The 13,364-nt window shown below is 42.4% G+C and overlaps 1 protein-coding gene across 2 annotated transcripts; it reads left to right on the top strand.

Moving 5' to 3' along the window:
• The first annotated feature begins 762 nt into the window (after nt 1-762).
• On the top strand, nt 763-11,196 carry mideasa (mitotic deacetylase associated SANT domain protein a). 2 transcript variants are annotated; one of them, XM_079349521.1, is made up of 13 exons: nt 763-1,284; nt 1,721-3,442; nt 5,313-5,540; nt 6,223-6,562; nt 7,211-7,277; nt 7,374-7,501; nt 7,622-7,725; nt 7,881-7,956; nt 8,060-8,148; nt 8,675-8,818; nt 9,016-9,138; nt 9,325-9,491; nt 10,280-11,196. In XM_079349521.1, exons 2-13 carry the CDS (start codon nt 1,979-1,981, stop codon nt 10,551-10,553), a joined length of 3,204 nt encoding a protein of 1,067 aa, XP_079205647.1. In that variant the 5' UTR covers nt 763-1,284; nt 1,721-1,978; the 3' UTR covers nt 10,554-11,196. The 2 variants fall into 2 exon arrangements, with proteins under 2 accessions (XP_079205647.1, XP_079205646.1); XM_079349520.1 differs by having other exon boundaries at nt 764-1,284; nt 7,374-7,516.
• Nucleotides 11,197-13,364: the final 2,168 nt, after the last annotated feature.

Genomic DNA, 13,364 nt, shown 5'->3' on the forward strand with positions numbered 1-13,364 from the left:
AAAAGTTTAAACTGGTACAAATAATATACAGATGCTTCCTTAGTCATGTAAGCTACTGCAGCCATTTATGTGCAGTCACACATTTAAAATGCTCCAGACAGGGATCTACCAAACTGAGCATTCTGTCCTAAAGTATGGAGCTTATTGTCTGACCACTCTGGTAAAGGGCTTCAAACCCACAGAGCAATGGGAACATTCACAATCGTGTAACTGTGCATGATTTGTTCATCTTGTGGCTTATCTTTTATTCAGCGCCAGCAGGTCAAAGAGAAAATTGTGCAATTCACAGATGTTTTATTATTATTATTATTATTATTTATTGTTTGAAAACTTTGCATCCAAATCACTTGTGAAATATTTATTACAGCCAATTTTGCAGAAGATAACATTTTACGTGTTCCTCCAAAGTCTTTTAATTTGATAAACTTAAGTATAAACTATGGTTATAGGTTATCGTCTCAATGTCTTAAAATCCGAAAACTAATGATTGAAAATGTGAAATGATATAAAATGTAGACTACAGAGACAGCGCAACTAATGAAACAAAGCTCTCTTACAGGATGGTAAATGGGCTGTTTTGACTTGTCTTCAGTATTTGTCTCTCTTCAGCCCCTCTTGCACACCTGAGGCAAACTGTGTCTGTGTGTTGAGCTGAGACTCCGCTCGTCGGGGCAGCAGTGACAGGAAAAAACGAACGCACACGGATACAGCTCTGGGAGTGGCCAGACAATCGGATTGGACAACAGGATGTTAGTCGAGCTGTTTTGGGGTGAGGCGGTGCGTTCAGGGACGCACAACTTTCTATGCGTTTGCGCAGTTTCCCAGTGTTTCACACCAACTGGATAGATTGAAATAACGTGGTTCGGACCCGTGTGTCCCCGCAGAGGAGTGTGCAGATCTACGAAAGCAGCCGAGCAGGCCGCTGCACGGCGCAGTTTCCACACCGTCGCCGTCTCATGTGTGGTTTTTTAGACGCTGATGCGGGGAGAAAGTTGTGGACATGTTTTCCTGAATTGCACTGGTTTTACTGATTCACCGTGCAACATAATAAATACACTGTGAATGAGCGTCTCCGACTTGCCCAGAGTTTGGATTATGTTTACGTGGGATTGCGCTGTCGTCTGTTCGCCATATTGCGCTCTGTGAAACTCGAGGGGAAAGTTGTCAGAGTTATGACATTTGCTGCGCACAGTCCCTTCATGGAGCTGCATGCAGTCGACTTTGATCGGAACCAAAGTGACTCCATGGAGCTGGCCATGGGCAGATCTGTGCACCATTAATCAGGTATAAACACCGTGCTTCACTCATGCTTTCTACATTGATTGCCTAACAGTAGTCAGCTCTGTACGCGCTTCCTTATTGCTGATTTGTAACATAACATCAGTGGCTATCGCTCGGTTGATTGCATGAGTCCCTCCGTTTCCTGTATTTCTTGTTATGCCAAATGGCTGCACAGTAATCGCCTACTTGTTCCTGCCGCTTTAGGATCATTTCTCGTCTCTTAAATCGGCTATAGTGACGCACCTGGACGAAGTTATCAAACATAAGTTTTTCTTTTATGTCACTGACTTGTTTTCTGAGTCCTCATTGGGCTTTTTTTTTTCTTGTGCAGGCCTCAGTTTCCTCTTTGCTGCAGACGAGTGAAAGTCGGTTGGAAACTTAGTATACTTTTTCTACGGAGTGAAAAGAAAGTGTCTAACCCCCTCCTTTCTCTTATAAGGTCTGGCTCCTGAAAGAAGAGGAAGAGAAGAATGGACAGAAAAGAGCAGATTTGATTCTGGAAGGAGGGTTGAATGTTCCCCACCCTGCACTTTCCTTTGGGATTTATATTTCCTCCCAAATACCTCTGTATACACAATTAGAGAATTCCTCAGCCACTTGCACACTACAGAGCAATAACTGAGTAGTTTACATGCTCTTAGATCTAGATCGAGAGCTCTGACTGACTCCAACGTTTCTGTACTTTCAAACCATTACTATGAGTCTTCCTCCTCAAGTGAATACTGACAAGAGCGGCAAGCATCGAGGTGCAGCCATGAAAGAGCCTGTGCAGCACTCAGGGGAGGTTTATTATGGCATGGGACCTCCAGCTTTAGAGTCGAGTAACTCTGCCAGCAGCTCTGGTGTTTATAACCCAGAGAAAGGGCCCCAAAGTGTGCCGCACTATCAACAGGCTCCTCCCGTAAAGTGGATGCACCAGGACACCGTGCAGCCCCCCGGCTGGTCTCAGGAAGCTCCTGTGTCAAACTGGGGGCAGAACTTTGGCCCATATATGAGTGGAGTGAACGTCAGGGGTCAGATGGCATTCCACAAAGGGGTCCACGAGGCTGTTGCCCTGCCGATGGGGGGAGAAAATCAACATCCAGGGCCGGTGGAGGCCTACAGAGACGCGGCCCCGGCTCCAGCTCAGGGGAGGGGGCTAGAGTGGGAGCAGCACACTGCAGCTGTAATGCACCAGGCTCAGCTGCAAGCCTACCAACAAGCTCACAAAGGTGTGGATCTACCAGGCCAGGCCCATGTGGCTCCTCATGCTCTGCAGGGGTCCATGCTGCAACCTTTCCAGGCGACTTTCAGGCCCAGCAAGCAACAGTTTCCATCTGGCCATTACTCAGTTTTTCCCGGCAATAAGGCAGTGCCAGGCTTGGCGTACAGCGAGCAGCCCAAAGCACAGCAACGTCTGCTTCAACAGATGCGGCAGCAACAGATGCAACAACAGCAGCAGCAGCAGCAGCAGCAGCAGCAGCAGCACCAGCAACAGCAGCAACAACAGCTTTTTCAACAGCATCAGCTCCAGTTGCAACAGCAGCAACAAATGCAGCAGCAGCAGCACCAACTCCAACAGCATCAAATACAGCAGCAACAAATGAAGCAAATGCAACAGTATCACCAGCAGCAGCTGCAGGAGCGGCAACAACACATTCAGCAAATGCAGCAGCAGCAAATGCATCAAAATTCACCACAACAAGGAACAGCACAACTTCAGGTTCAACCAAAACAGCAGCAAAACCAAAACCTTGGGACTTTTCAGCCACCTGAGCCTCAAACTCTTGACGATGTAGCTAAAAAGGAAGCTGTCATAGCAGCCGAGCAGCAGGAACCAGAAGCTAAAACCAGTGATGCGACACAGGGACATGATCCAGACCCTGAAAAGGTTCCAACGAGTCCTGCAGAGCCCTCAAATGCTACTACGGCTGCACCCCGGCGCTCACGTCGCCTTTCCAGAGATGGACAGTCCCCACTGGGTCCTCCTTCCACAAATGTCTGGTCTCAAGCATCCAAAGAGCCTCAACTGTCCCAAAACGGGGTAAGAGTAGGCGAGAGCCAAGTGGCGACTGGAGGGGTCATCCAGATCACCAGCAGGAGGAGGAGGGCGTCCAAAGAGATCAACCTGGAGACTCTGGCCCAGAAGGCATCGGAAATGGAGCCTGCGAAAACGGCAAAGGTTAATAGAACAGTCATTACACTGCCTCTGAGTTTATTTTTCTAGTTTTTCATTTTGAGAGGCTTTAAAGGGGAGATAATTTAAAGATGAGAAAGTTCTCTTCTGACAAACTTTGCTTGCAGCTGTACTAGAAGAATGAACTAAATTTCTAAGCAGAACATCCATTTGGTTACCAAGACAAGCAGGGATTTCATAGTCATTTACCTGCACAGATTGAAACAAGATAAAGTAAACAGACATAAATAAAATGACCACGAGGCTGATTGTAATACAATGTTACTGACAGAAAGGGACATTTTAAAATACAATAACTGAAGTTGGATACATTTAAAGCTGGTTGGTCAAGAATGCGACACAAGGCGGCCATCATTTAAAGGAAGCTGCTATTAGACCCACGATTAGCAAATCTCATCTTCTCTAAATTCAAGAATCAAACATCCAGTGATTGAATGTCAGAACCGGTGAACTTCCAAATGAACTTGTCTTTGTTTATAATGAGGGGTTATTTGGTAAAAGGTTATAACAAGGTTCAATATAAAAAAATACAAGTGAGGGCTTATTTTTTTAAAAATATTCTTCCACTAGATATGGATCTCCAGAAACCAGAGAGATTTAGATAGAACCTAAATGTGGCTGGTGACAATTGACAATACTATAACATGCTGCATCGAAGCAAATCACATATTTAGATAAGTGGAGCATTTGCACGACTGAAGCTATTTTAAACAGAAAATGTTCCTGATCGTGCACATTATTCTGCAGCATGTACCTGTGCAATTCAACAAAATATTGCTGTAGATTTTTAAGATAGAAATAATTCCTTTAAATGTATCAGGTTACTCGGTACATATCTTGATATTCCGGATTTATAATTTTTGCATTCTTTGGGTCACACCCACAGCAACCAGCTGCTTTATTTACTCTCGAGCAGCTCTGATTAACAGTCTGTAAACACAAACACAAACACAAAGTAAACACTGATTTGTTTTTCAGCACAGGGATGTTTTTTTTTTTTTTTTGCTCCAACGGGGGTGGGGGGGGTTGTAGGGCTCGTCTTGGGTTTTTGTGCAGAGTGTGCAGGCTGGCTGTACAGTTGGACGAGCTGCATGTCTGCACACCTCCACATTCCTCAGGCTCTGTCTCAGTCATCAGCAGAGGCAGGGAGGGGCTGCGCTGTCAACCTGCACACACACACACACACACACACACACACACCGAACACCGAACAGGTTTGATAGTCCTGCTCACAGCCTAGAGCTATGCACAGTGCTCAACAAACAGCTCTTTTCTGGGTGAGCAGATGAGACTCTTCAGTCTTGTTGTAAATTTTTTTTTTTTTTTTACCTGAGATTGAAATCATAAAAGGGATTTGTTTCTCTGGCATGAGTAGAATTTACTAGAACCATTATCAGCTTGACCTGAAATACCAGCGGGGCATAGACTCCTCTGAATGCTTTGAATTATTTACTGTAGATTGAGAACAAATATGTATTTGGTTGAAATTTTGCATTTGGTGAACAGCATTTGAAGTTGAAATGCGAGAATCTTATTTGTGTGAAGAGCATTTCTAAACCAAACAAAGAATAATGACAACAAGTAAACATAATAAATAGCTCTAATAGTTATAATATAACATTTATGATAAAATGCAACATTTTCTTCATGTAGGAAAAAGGGGAATACATGCTGTTCATTCCATTTAAGAAGAAGTTTGATTTATTAATACAATATTGTGTTATTGATCATTGCGCACACACACTTCCTGTTATTACATGTTGTTATCCCTTCTTTGTGTTACTTGCTACTTCTCGAAGATTTTTATTTTCTATTTGTGATCTTGCCCCCCCCCCCCCCCCCCCCCTTTGCTAAGGTGCCTCAACAGGAGGACGGTTCTTCTGGCAAACAGGCCACTATAGTCCCTCTGGTTATCCCCGTGTCTGTGCCGGTGCACAGGAGTCAAACGGATCCTCAGGGTGGCTTGGCTCAGGGGAGACTTGTCGCTGGTGAGCGATCTGCAGGACAGTCTGAAAGGAAACCTTCTGTGATCGTGGCTCGGCGGCGATCACACAGAAACTCCATGAACGAGAGTTTTGGTCAGGTAAATGTGATGAGTTTTGCTTTGATTTTCTTTTCCTGTTTTGTTACTGATATCCTAGGTCCGTTCAAAGATGATAAAAATAACCTGCAATACGCTCTAAAGCTAGATAATCAACACATTGATGTCTGGCTAATTTCTTTCATATGTTTAGAAGTTGCACTTTTTTACTTGTACTTTACTTTAGACAGAGACAGGTGGCTGAGGGACGGGGGGGGGAGGGGAGGGGGGGTTGTCTTACCATTAGACTTCTGCATTATCAAGCCCTTCTGTACTCGGCTAGAACTTGTGTCACAGCGATCCAGTGGAACTTGGACCAAACTGAGAATGTTTTGGTGAGGTTTAGATGATAATGTGACTCACCCTTCCATATTGATGAGTCGACTACATGAATAGCTTTTTTTTAAAGTGTTTGCGTAGGATCTAAAGTAAGCCTGGCTCAGTAAGTACACATTGAAATATGTATGTCATTGATGTTAAGAAAGTCATTTAAAAATAAATGTGATAATGTTTCTTGGAGAGCCTCCATAAACTGGCTTTGTTGAAAATTAGAGGCTAGGATAAGAAAAGTGAGTGTAAGTTTTGGGTTTAGATTCCCAGCTTGAGCTCATGTGGAACTCCTGGTGATAAACACAAGTGTTACTGTGGCTTTTATAAAATGCACCCCTACCTGTCTTCTGTCCAGGATGGGGACGATCAAAGTCTAGACGAGGATGGAAAACCCAAATTGAAGCGTCGACCTCGTCCTGAGCCTCTCATCATCCCTCCACACAAACCCTCCACCTTCATCCCTCCATCTCTCTACTCAAGCATCACTTCCTACCAGAGCAACCTGCGCTCCCCAGTTCGCCTGCCGGAGAACCCCCTCACACTGCCCCCTTACACGCCTCCGCCCATCCTGTCTCCTGTACGAGAAGGTTCAGGACTCTACTTCTCCACCTTTCTGACCAACATTGCAAGCAACCAGATCCTGCCCCCCCCGCCACCTACACCAAAGTCTGCCTCCCGCAGTCTGCTTCGCTCTGGTAAGGCTCAGTTGCTACTGCTACCATTGGCTGTATAAAGATGGATGATGTGTGTCTATCTCTTTCTATTGTCCAAAAATGAGATCAGTGAACCCCCTCAGCGGGTGCTTTAAGGCTGAGTCACATTTGCAGTAGGGATCAGCTGGTGAAGTCATGTTATTGACTCCCCCTCCCTATAACTAACCGAAAGGCTAATTTAACCTACAAAAAGTGCGAACATCCCTCAGGTCCACAACAGAACAGGTTCTAGTTTGGGTTTGCAGCAGACACTTACTGTGAAAGTCCAATCACTCGTGTGTTAGTGTTTGTTATGTCACGTATCAAAGCTCCTCTCCTCTGCTGATCTGATGCATTCAGTGCTGCAGGAGCCACATTTGTCAAAAGAGCTTTCAATCAAAGCACTTCATCACTTTTATTCATGAAGCGCTATAGCAGAAATATGTATTTGCATTGTATTTTGATGTTATAGTTTGACTTATGTCAACATGGAGAAGGTGGAGCTTAAGACCTAAAGTGGAGCTCCAAGATTTTAGCTTCACCTTTGGGGATCTGTCATGTTGTCCATCTTTTTTTTTTTACCTGCTTTAGTATGCTTTTAGTGAAATTTAGAGGAATAATCAGATTATTGTTTGAATGTTTCAATTTCAGCCAGTTCAGATATCACACCTCCTGTTCTGCCGTTGATCACTGATGCTACACCCGTTAGCCTGGAACCGTGAGTAAAGACATAAACGGGCCTCGAGGATTTGTAACACTTTCCGATAAAAGTACAAGTCTGTACTCTTGTGTGTCATGTTTTCTATTTGTTCAGACGCATCAACATCGGGGTAAAGTACCAGGCAGAAATCCCTGAGTTGAAAGATCAACTGTCCTCCCAGTTAGACCAGCACAAGGCCGACCTGGTCTGGCTCCCTGTGGAAGAGTCAAACCTCAAACCTGGTAATCGAGAGAGGGGTAAGTGTGTCCCCTCTTTCCCGTTCACTAACTGTCATTTTATATTACCTCGCTGATTCTTTCCCATAATGGTCATTTTTCTTCTTCTCCTTTTTTTTTTTGTAGTTAATGATTTGATTAACATGGCTTGCTCCAGTGTGCTCAGAGGTGGAGGAACCAATCAGGAACTGGTTTTGCACTGTTTACATGAATGTGGAGGTGATTTCCTGGTGAGTATAAACACTCACTGGTCCCTGAAATTCAATCAAAAAGATTTTTTTGGTTTTGGTCACTTAATATTAGATAATCATTTCGTCTGCATTTCGTCTTTTTGCTTTGGCACATTCATCTTTTCCTAAGTGTCACCGTTCATGTTGTTTTGAAGGAAACGCTGGGACGGTTGATGCTCCAGGCTCCCGTTTTCTCCACAGGCCATCACCTCTCGGGTTATCACTACTCAGGTCAGGGTCGCCTCTTTCCCCTTGTCCTCCTCCTTACCTGTCTTCAATGGTTGTCTCACTCTCTTGAATGAGTACACATTCAATAGTGCTTATTTTCTTACAGGCTCTGACTGCTGGACCGCAGAAGAGAAGCGCTACTTCAATAAGGGGATCTCTGCGTACAGGAAGGACTTCATCATGGTGCAGAAACTGGTATGCTCTTTGATTTTACCTTGCTGGTAACAAAATTAAAACTCAAAGTAAAAAATTTTTTTGAATTTGATCATGACTAATCTCTGTAGAGTTTGAACACATATTCTGACCTGAAGAGTTGACCCATGTGAATCTGGCATGTCCGTAAAATAACGTGACTCATTCCTGAAATAGAATTAAAAAAGAAAAAAAGGCTGCTACAATTTGGATTTGCAGCTGTTTCTGGGCTGTGTTTACAATGTGAAGCATGAATAAGATGTAATGGAAAATATCCCCAGGCAAACAGGACAAGTCAGCTCTGCTTTAATCATAAACATACCCTTTGTCACATCAAGTAACTGGATTTATGGGAAATGTAGTCTTTATTTTATAGACATATTAGCAACCAAGCTGTGTTACCACTGACACAGAGGCCTGTCTCTCATGTTAAGATCATTGTTGTTTACACACTGTTTAGGAAGCACATCCATGAACTGCATGATGTCAATGCTTCCTGGTAATATCTACATGTTGTGTGTGATTTAAGGTACAAACAAAGACTGTGGCTCAGTGTGTAGAGTTTTACTACACGTACAAAAAACAAGTGAAGATCGGGCGTAACGGGATTCTGACCTTTGGCCCCCCAGATTCCCCTGGGGAGAAGCACAACGAGGCCGTGGTGGACATTAAGGTAGAGCGGAATTAGCTTCTCAAATAGTTCATCCAACATGCTGAAGGGAATTATCTTTAGCTAAACAATATCAGTGGAAACATTTTGATTTTGGTGAAGTTGTTGAAGTTATCTTCAGTAATGATTATTCATTCTGAAGCCCTATGGTTGGTTAGATTGACCATATTTAATATATCCATTTGATTTTGATTGCCCAGAGTTCACACCAGTCCAAACCTACTCAAGGGGAGGGGGACGGAGACGACAAGAAGACGGTTTCCTACGACCTCGAGAGCAGTCATCAAGCAAGGGTTGCTCAGTCACTACAAGCTCATGACTATGTAAGTATGAGCTTATAGGGATGAAACATAGTGGAGATTCACAGTGTTAGAACATGTTGCTGTTGCTTTTACTGAAAGATTCATATGAATGTGTGTACAGCAGACTGTTGAAACTTTATCTCCACTCGTATATGAAGTAAAAAAAGAGAGCTCTGGATAAACATCCTGTCTTCTGTGGTTTTCCAGGCAGGATCGATGGTGGTGATCACAGAGCAGGACACTGTAAATAAAGAGCTCCTCCATCCAGTAGCATCTCACAGGCCTCGGGCCGAGCCTGCAGCCAAGAAGCCAAAAGCACCAGCAAAACCACCTCCAGACCCTGATGCTATATTTCCATGCAAGAAATGTGGCAGGTACATAAAACGAATGACACACCATTCTGATGTCACGAATGAGAGTGTGATATATTTCATACATCAGATTCTGATCACACACGTTTTGGTTATTTATTTACATTGAAGTGCAGCTTTTGTAATTTATAAGTTACAGAAGTTCATTAAGTCTTTATTCGCAAAAATAAACAGGATGAAATACAATATCGGCAGCAGTGGCTCAGTCCCTGGGGACTTGGTTTGGGGCTGGAGGGTCGCTGGTTCAAGTTCCGATGCGGATCAGGGATTAATAAAGGATACCAAAATAACATGTATAATACTGAAATTAAAGTTTGAATGCAGTATTTCTGACAAACACAATGTTACGTTTAATGTTAGTTAAAAATCCTTTTACTCTTTTTTTCAACAAAGTAATTATTAACAGCAGACGCCGAAACATGTTTGAGCACACATTTTCTAAAAAGTGCAGCAGGCAAAAGACAAAACAACATCAAAGATCAATGAAGAAGAAAAAAAACACGGAGTATAGTGAGGTCACCTCTATTAGGCGTGGATGAGAGTGTGATTGGCTGATTGTTTTTACATGTTAGCCCTGTGATTGACTGGGGACTAGTCCAGTGTATACCTTGCATCTCGCCTGGTGATAGCTGAGATCGGATCCAGCCTCTGAACTGGGAGAGTGATGTAGATAATGGATGGATGAATGAATAGTAATTGTTTATAAACTTTGAAGCCCTCATTGATTTGTTTGTTCCCTTCTTCTTGTTTCCACCTGCTTTAACATTGCATTATTGTCTCCTGTCACACAGGGTGTTTTACAAGGTAAAGAGTCGAAGTGCTCACATGAAGAGTCATGCCGAGCAAGAGAAGAAGGCTGCAGCGCTGCGTTTGAAGGAGAAAGAGGAGCAGGCAGCAGCTGAGTCTCGAGCCAGGAAGGCGGCAGCGGCAGCAGCAGCGGCAGCGGCAGCGGCACATCATCAGAGAGGAAATGGAGTGACGGAGCAGGCCGAGGTCAGCAGCCATGAGGACTCCCCTGAGGGAGAGGATGATGATGACGATGAGGAGGATGAAGACTGGCACTGAGAGACAAATGACCAACAGAAGATGGGCTGTTGGCTAAACGGATGATAGAGACGGAGATGGAATAACACATGTTCTGCCCCACAGAGAGCAGAATAAAGAACAGAAAAAAAGTCTTCCTAAACCATCACACTCCTTCACCTGTGTCTTTTAATATTCAAAGGAAGTTTATTTTTTGTAAATGCACTTAAACTCTTTGCTTTTGCTTTTGCCAATTTGCCTTTTATACTCTTTATTTAATTGAATATTGCATCCAAATATTGTACATTTTTATTGCGTGGCCTTCATGGCTATGTGATATTTCATAAAAGAATCAGGAAATCATTCAAATAAATGATCAAAGCAATATTTCAGCTGCGGCCCTTTTAAACAAGTCTAGACTAAGAGTTCATATTTCAACTCTTTCTCTTCGGAAATACTGTGCCAGACTTTGAAGACTTCAATCAGATTTATAGATTGGTTATTCACTTATTTTTTACACCTAAGGGACCTTTTTGAATGGAATTTGTACAAAAAAAGTATATATGAGATTGCCATATATTTATGATACTGCATTTTGCAATGATTTAGGTAATATAAGAAACTAATCATGTCAGCTGCAATATGATTTGTGAATTGAAAAGTTTATTAAAATCCCTACTGTTCAGAGACGTCTTTGGTTATTCGTTTCTTTCACTAAATTGTGCGACTGGGATTGTACAACGTTGTTGGTCCAGCAGGTGGCAGCAGAGGCTCAGTGTGTTGCTGGTTATTTCCTTCTTCTTTTCCAGTGTAGGTGCTTACAAATCGTGCCTGTTTCAATACATTGTCATTTGTCAATTTTTAAGAAATGTTTTCCTGTGGTGGTTTGGTGTTCCACCAAGATTCTCGTTTTATGTGCTTGATAAAGCGTTTTCTTTTCGCCAACCTCTTTTAAGTCAGGTATAAATGTACCTCTATGAATATACATGTAGAATACTCTCTGATTTGGTTTTATAGATGACTCCAGAGGTCTATCATTTTCCAGAGTCTTAAGGATGTGGTGATATTTGTCAGCCAATTACAGAGTTTGCTTGGTAAAGTGTCGTGTCACCTTCAAGAGATGAGATGGAAGGATTTGATCCTTGAGAATGACATATTCCTGTTTCTGTCTCCCTGACAGGCTGGTCGGAGACAGCTCTCATTAACCTTCCTGCTATGAACAATGAGTCAGGGCAAAGTAAACGCACACAAGCGACTGCTCCTTGAGGAGAAAAAACACTGACTGCACTGTTTTCTGTGGTTGCAGGTTTTCTTGGGTTCAAAGGAACCTACAAGAATACACTTTGTAAGCTTCAACGTCCAAAGCAAAAGCATAGCTGATGCTTGAAATATTTGTTTTGTCCCATTTTGTTCAGGGACCAAATTATTTAGTAGCAAGACAAATAATACAGTGACAAAGATGACAAGTTACAAGGATACATTTATTGGGAATTATGGATCTTAACTTTTATTTAAATCAATCTGAACGGTAAAGATACTGTGCTTTTCTTTTTGCAATAAATCCCGATAATTTGTGGAGACTATCATGTAAAAAAACACAAAATCTGACCTCCGCTGTGACAAGAGGGAAAGTCAAAGGAACGCCGAAGCAATGTGAGTCATCCTCTGGGGAAAAGTATGTCTGCATAGAATTACATTACAATCAATGCAATGTCAGGAAGCAGGAATGGCACTATAGGTGCAAGTGATTGTTGTGATGGGATGCTTCTTACGGTATGTATTATTACAAACCACAGCAACTTCCTCAGTAGCCTCTTCTTGTTAGTGGTATCCTGCCCTTGACTTAAAAAACTCTCCTGAAGAGAGAAACACACCATGTATAACATTTTAAATTAAAAGGGCGCTGATTGTTTTCCTATTTTATGTTCTGATGCCGAACAAAGTGAATGCAAAGTTTTAACGCACATATCCACAAAGCTTCAGGCTATATTTTAAACGCATGTGCTGGTGTTATACATTACAAGATTGTCCAAACACAGGATTCATCCGCATAGGGTCAGACCCTCAGAGTCCCTTGACACTCTCTACTGCAAAAAGAAAGTGATACAATATATGCGTCATTCAGGGGGTCCCTTGAGCTTGTGACAAAGCTTTAGAGGTTTAAATCAGGGCTCAAATGTCTGCCCTGAGCAACAGGGACACTAATAGGGCTCCATTAGAAACACAGCTACATGGACACAGTAAAATAGGTTAGGCGATAGTGGAGACGATGAAGACATTACAGGGAAGAGCGGTTTAAGGGAGGGAGAAGAGGGCAAAATGCTGGATCAATGTCACTAAATGTCTGGAAGAAGAATGAAAAAGATTGATGTTTCTCCTTCGGGGAGGCCAAGGTTAAATTAGTTGTTAAGCAAAAGTGTACATTAGGATTATTTATGTTCATTCAGCTATAAAACTTTAAACTGTTTCTGGTCTTGACCTGTGAGGCTGCAGGTCAACGTCATTCCTGCAGTAAGTACACTGAAAGTTCCATGTTCTTAAAAACAATTCAACATGAGAAGACAGTTTGGGTTATTATTGCTGAATTTAAGATCTGGAGTGTTTAAAATTCATGCTTGGGTATTGATCAATTTTCAGCACTGTTACATTAAAACATTTAAAAAAATTCAGGACATAAGCAACCCACAGTGAGCCACAAATTGAGGAACAAAGAAGTGTTTTAAAATCATGAGGGAAAGTTGTTAATAAAAGTATCTGCAGAAGCAAAAGACATGACTGAACTTTTTTTTTTGCTATTTGCACACCAACTTGTGAAAAAGGTTCATAATGTGTCGTTACTATAATTATTAGATT

Source organism: Symphodus melops (genome assembly GCF_947650265.1).
Source record: "Symphodus melops genome assembly, chromosome: 1".
Classification (NCBI taxonomy): domain Eukaryota; kingdom Metazoa; phylum Chordata; class Actinopteri; order Labriformes; family Labridae; genus Symphodus; species Symphodus melops.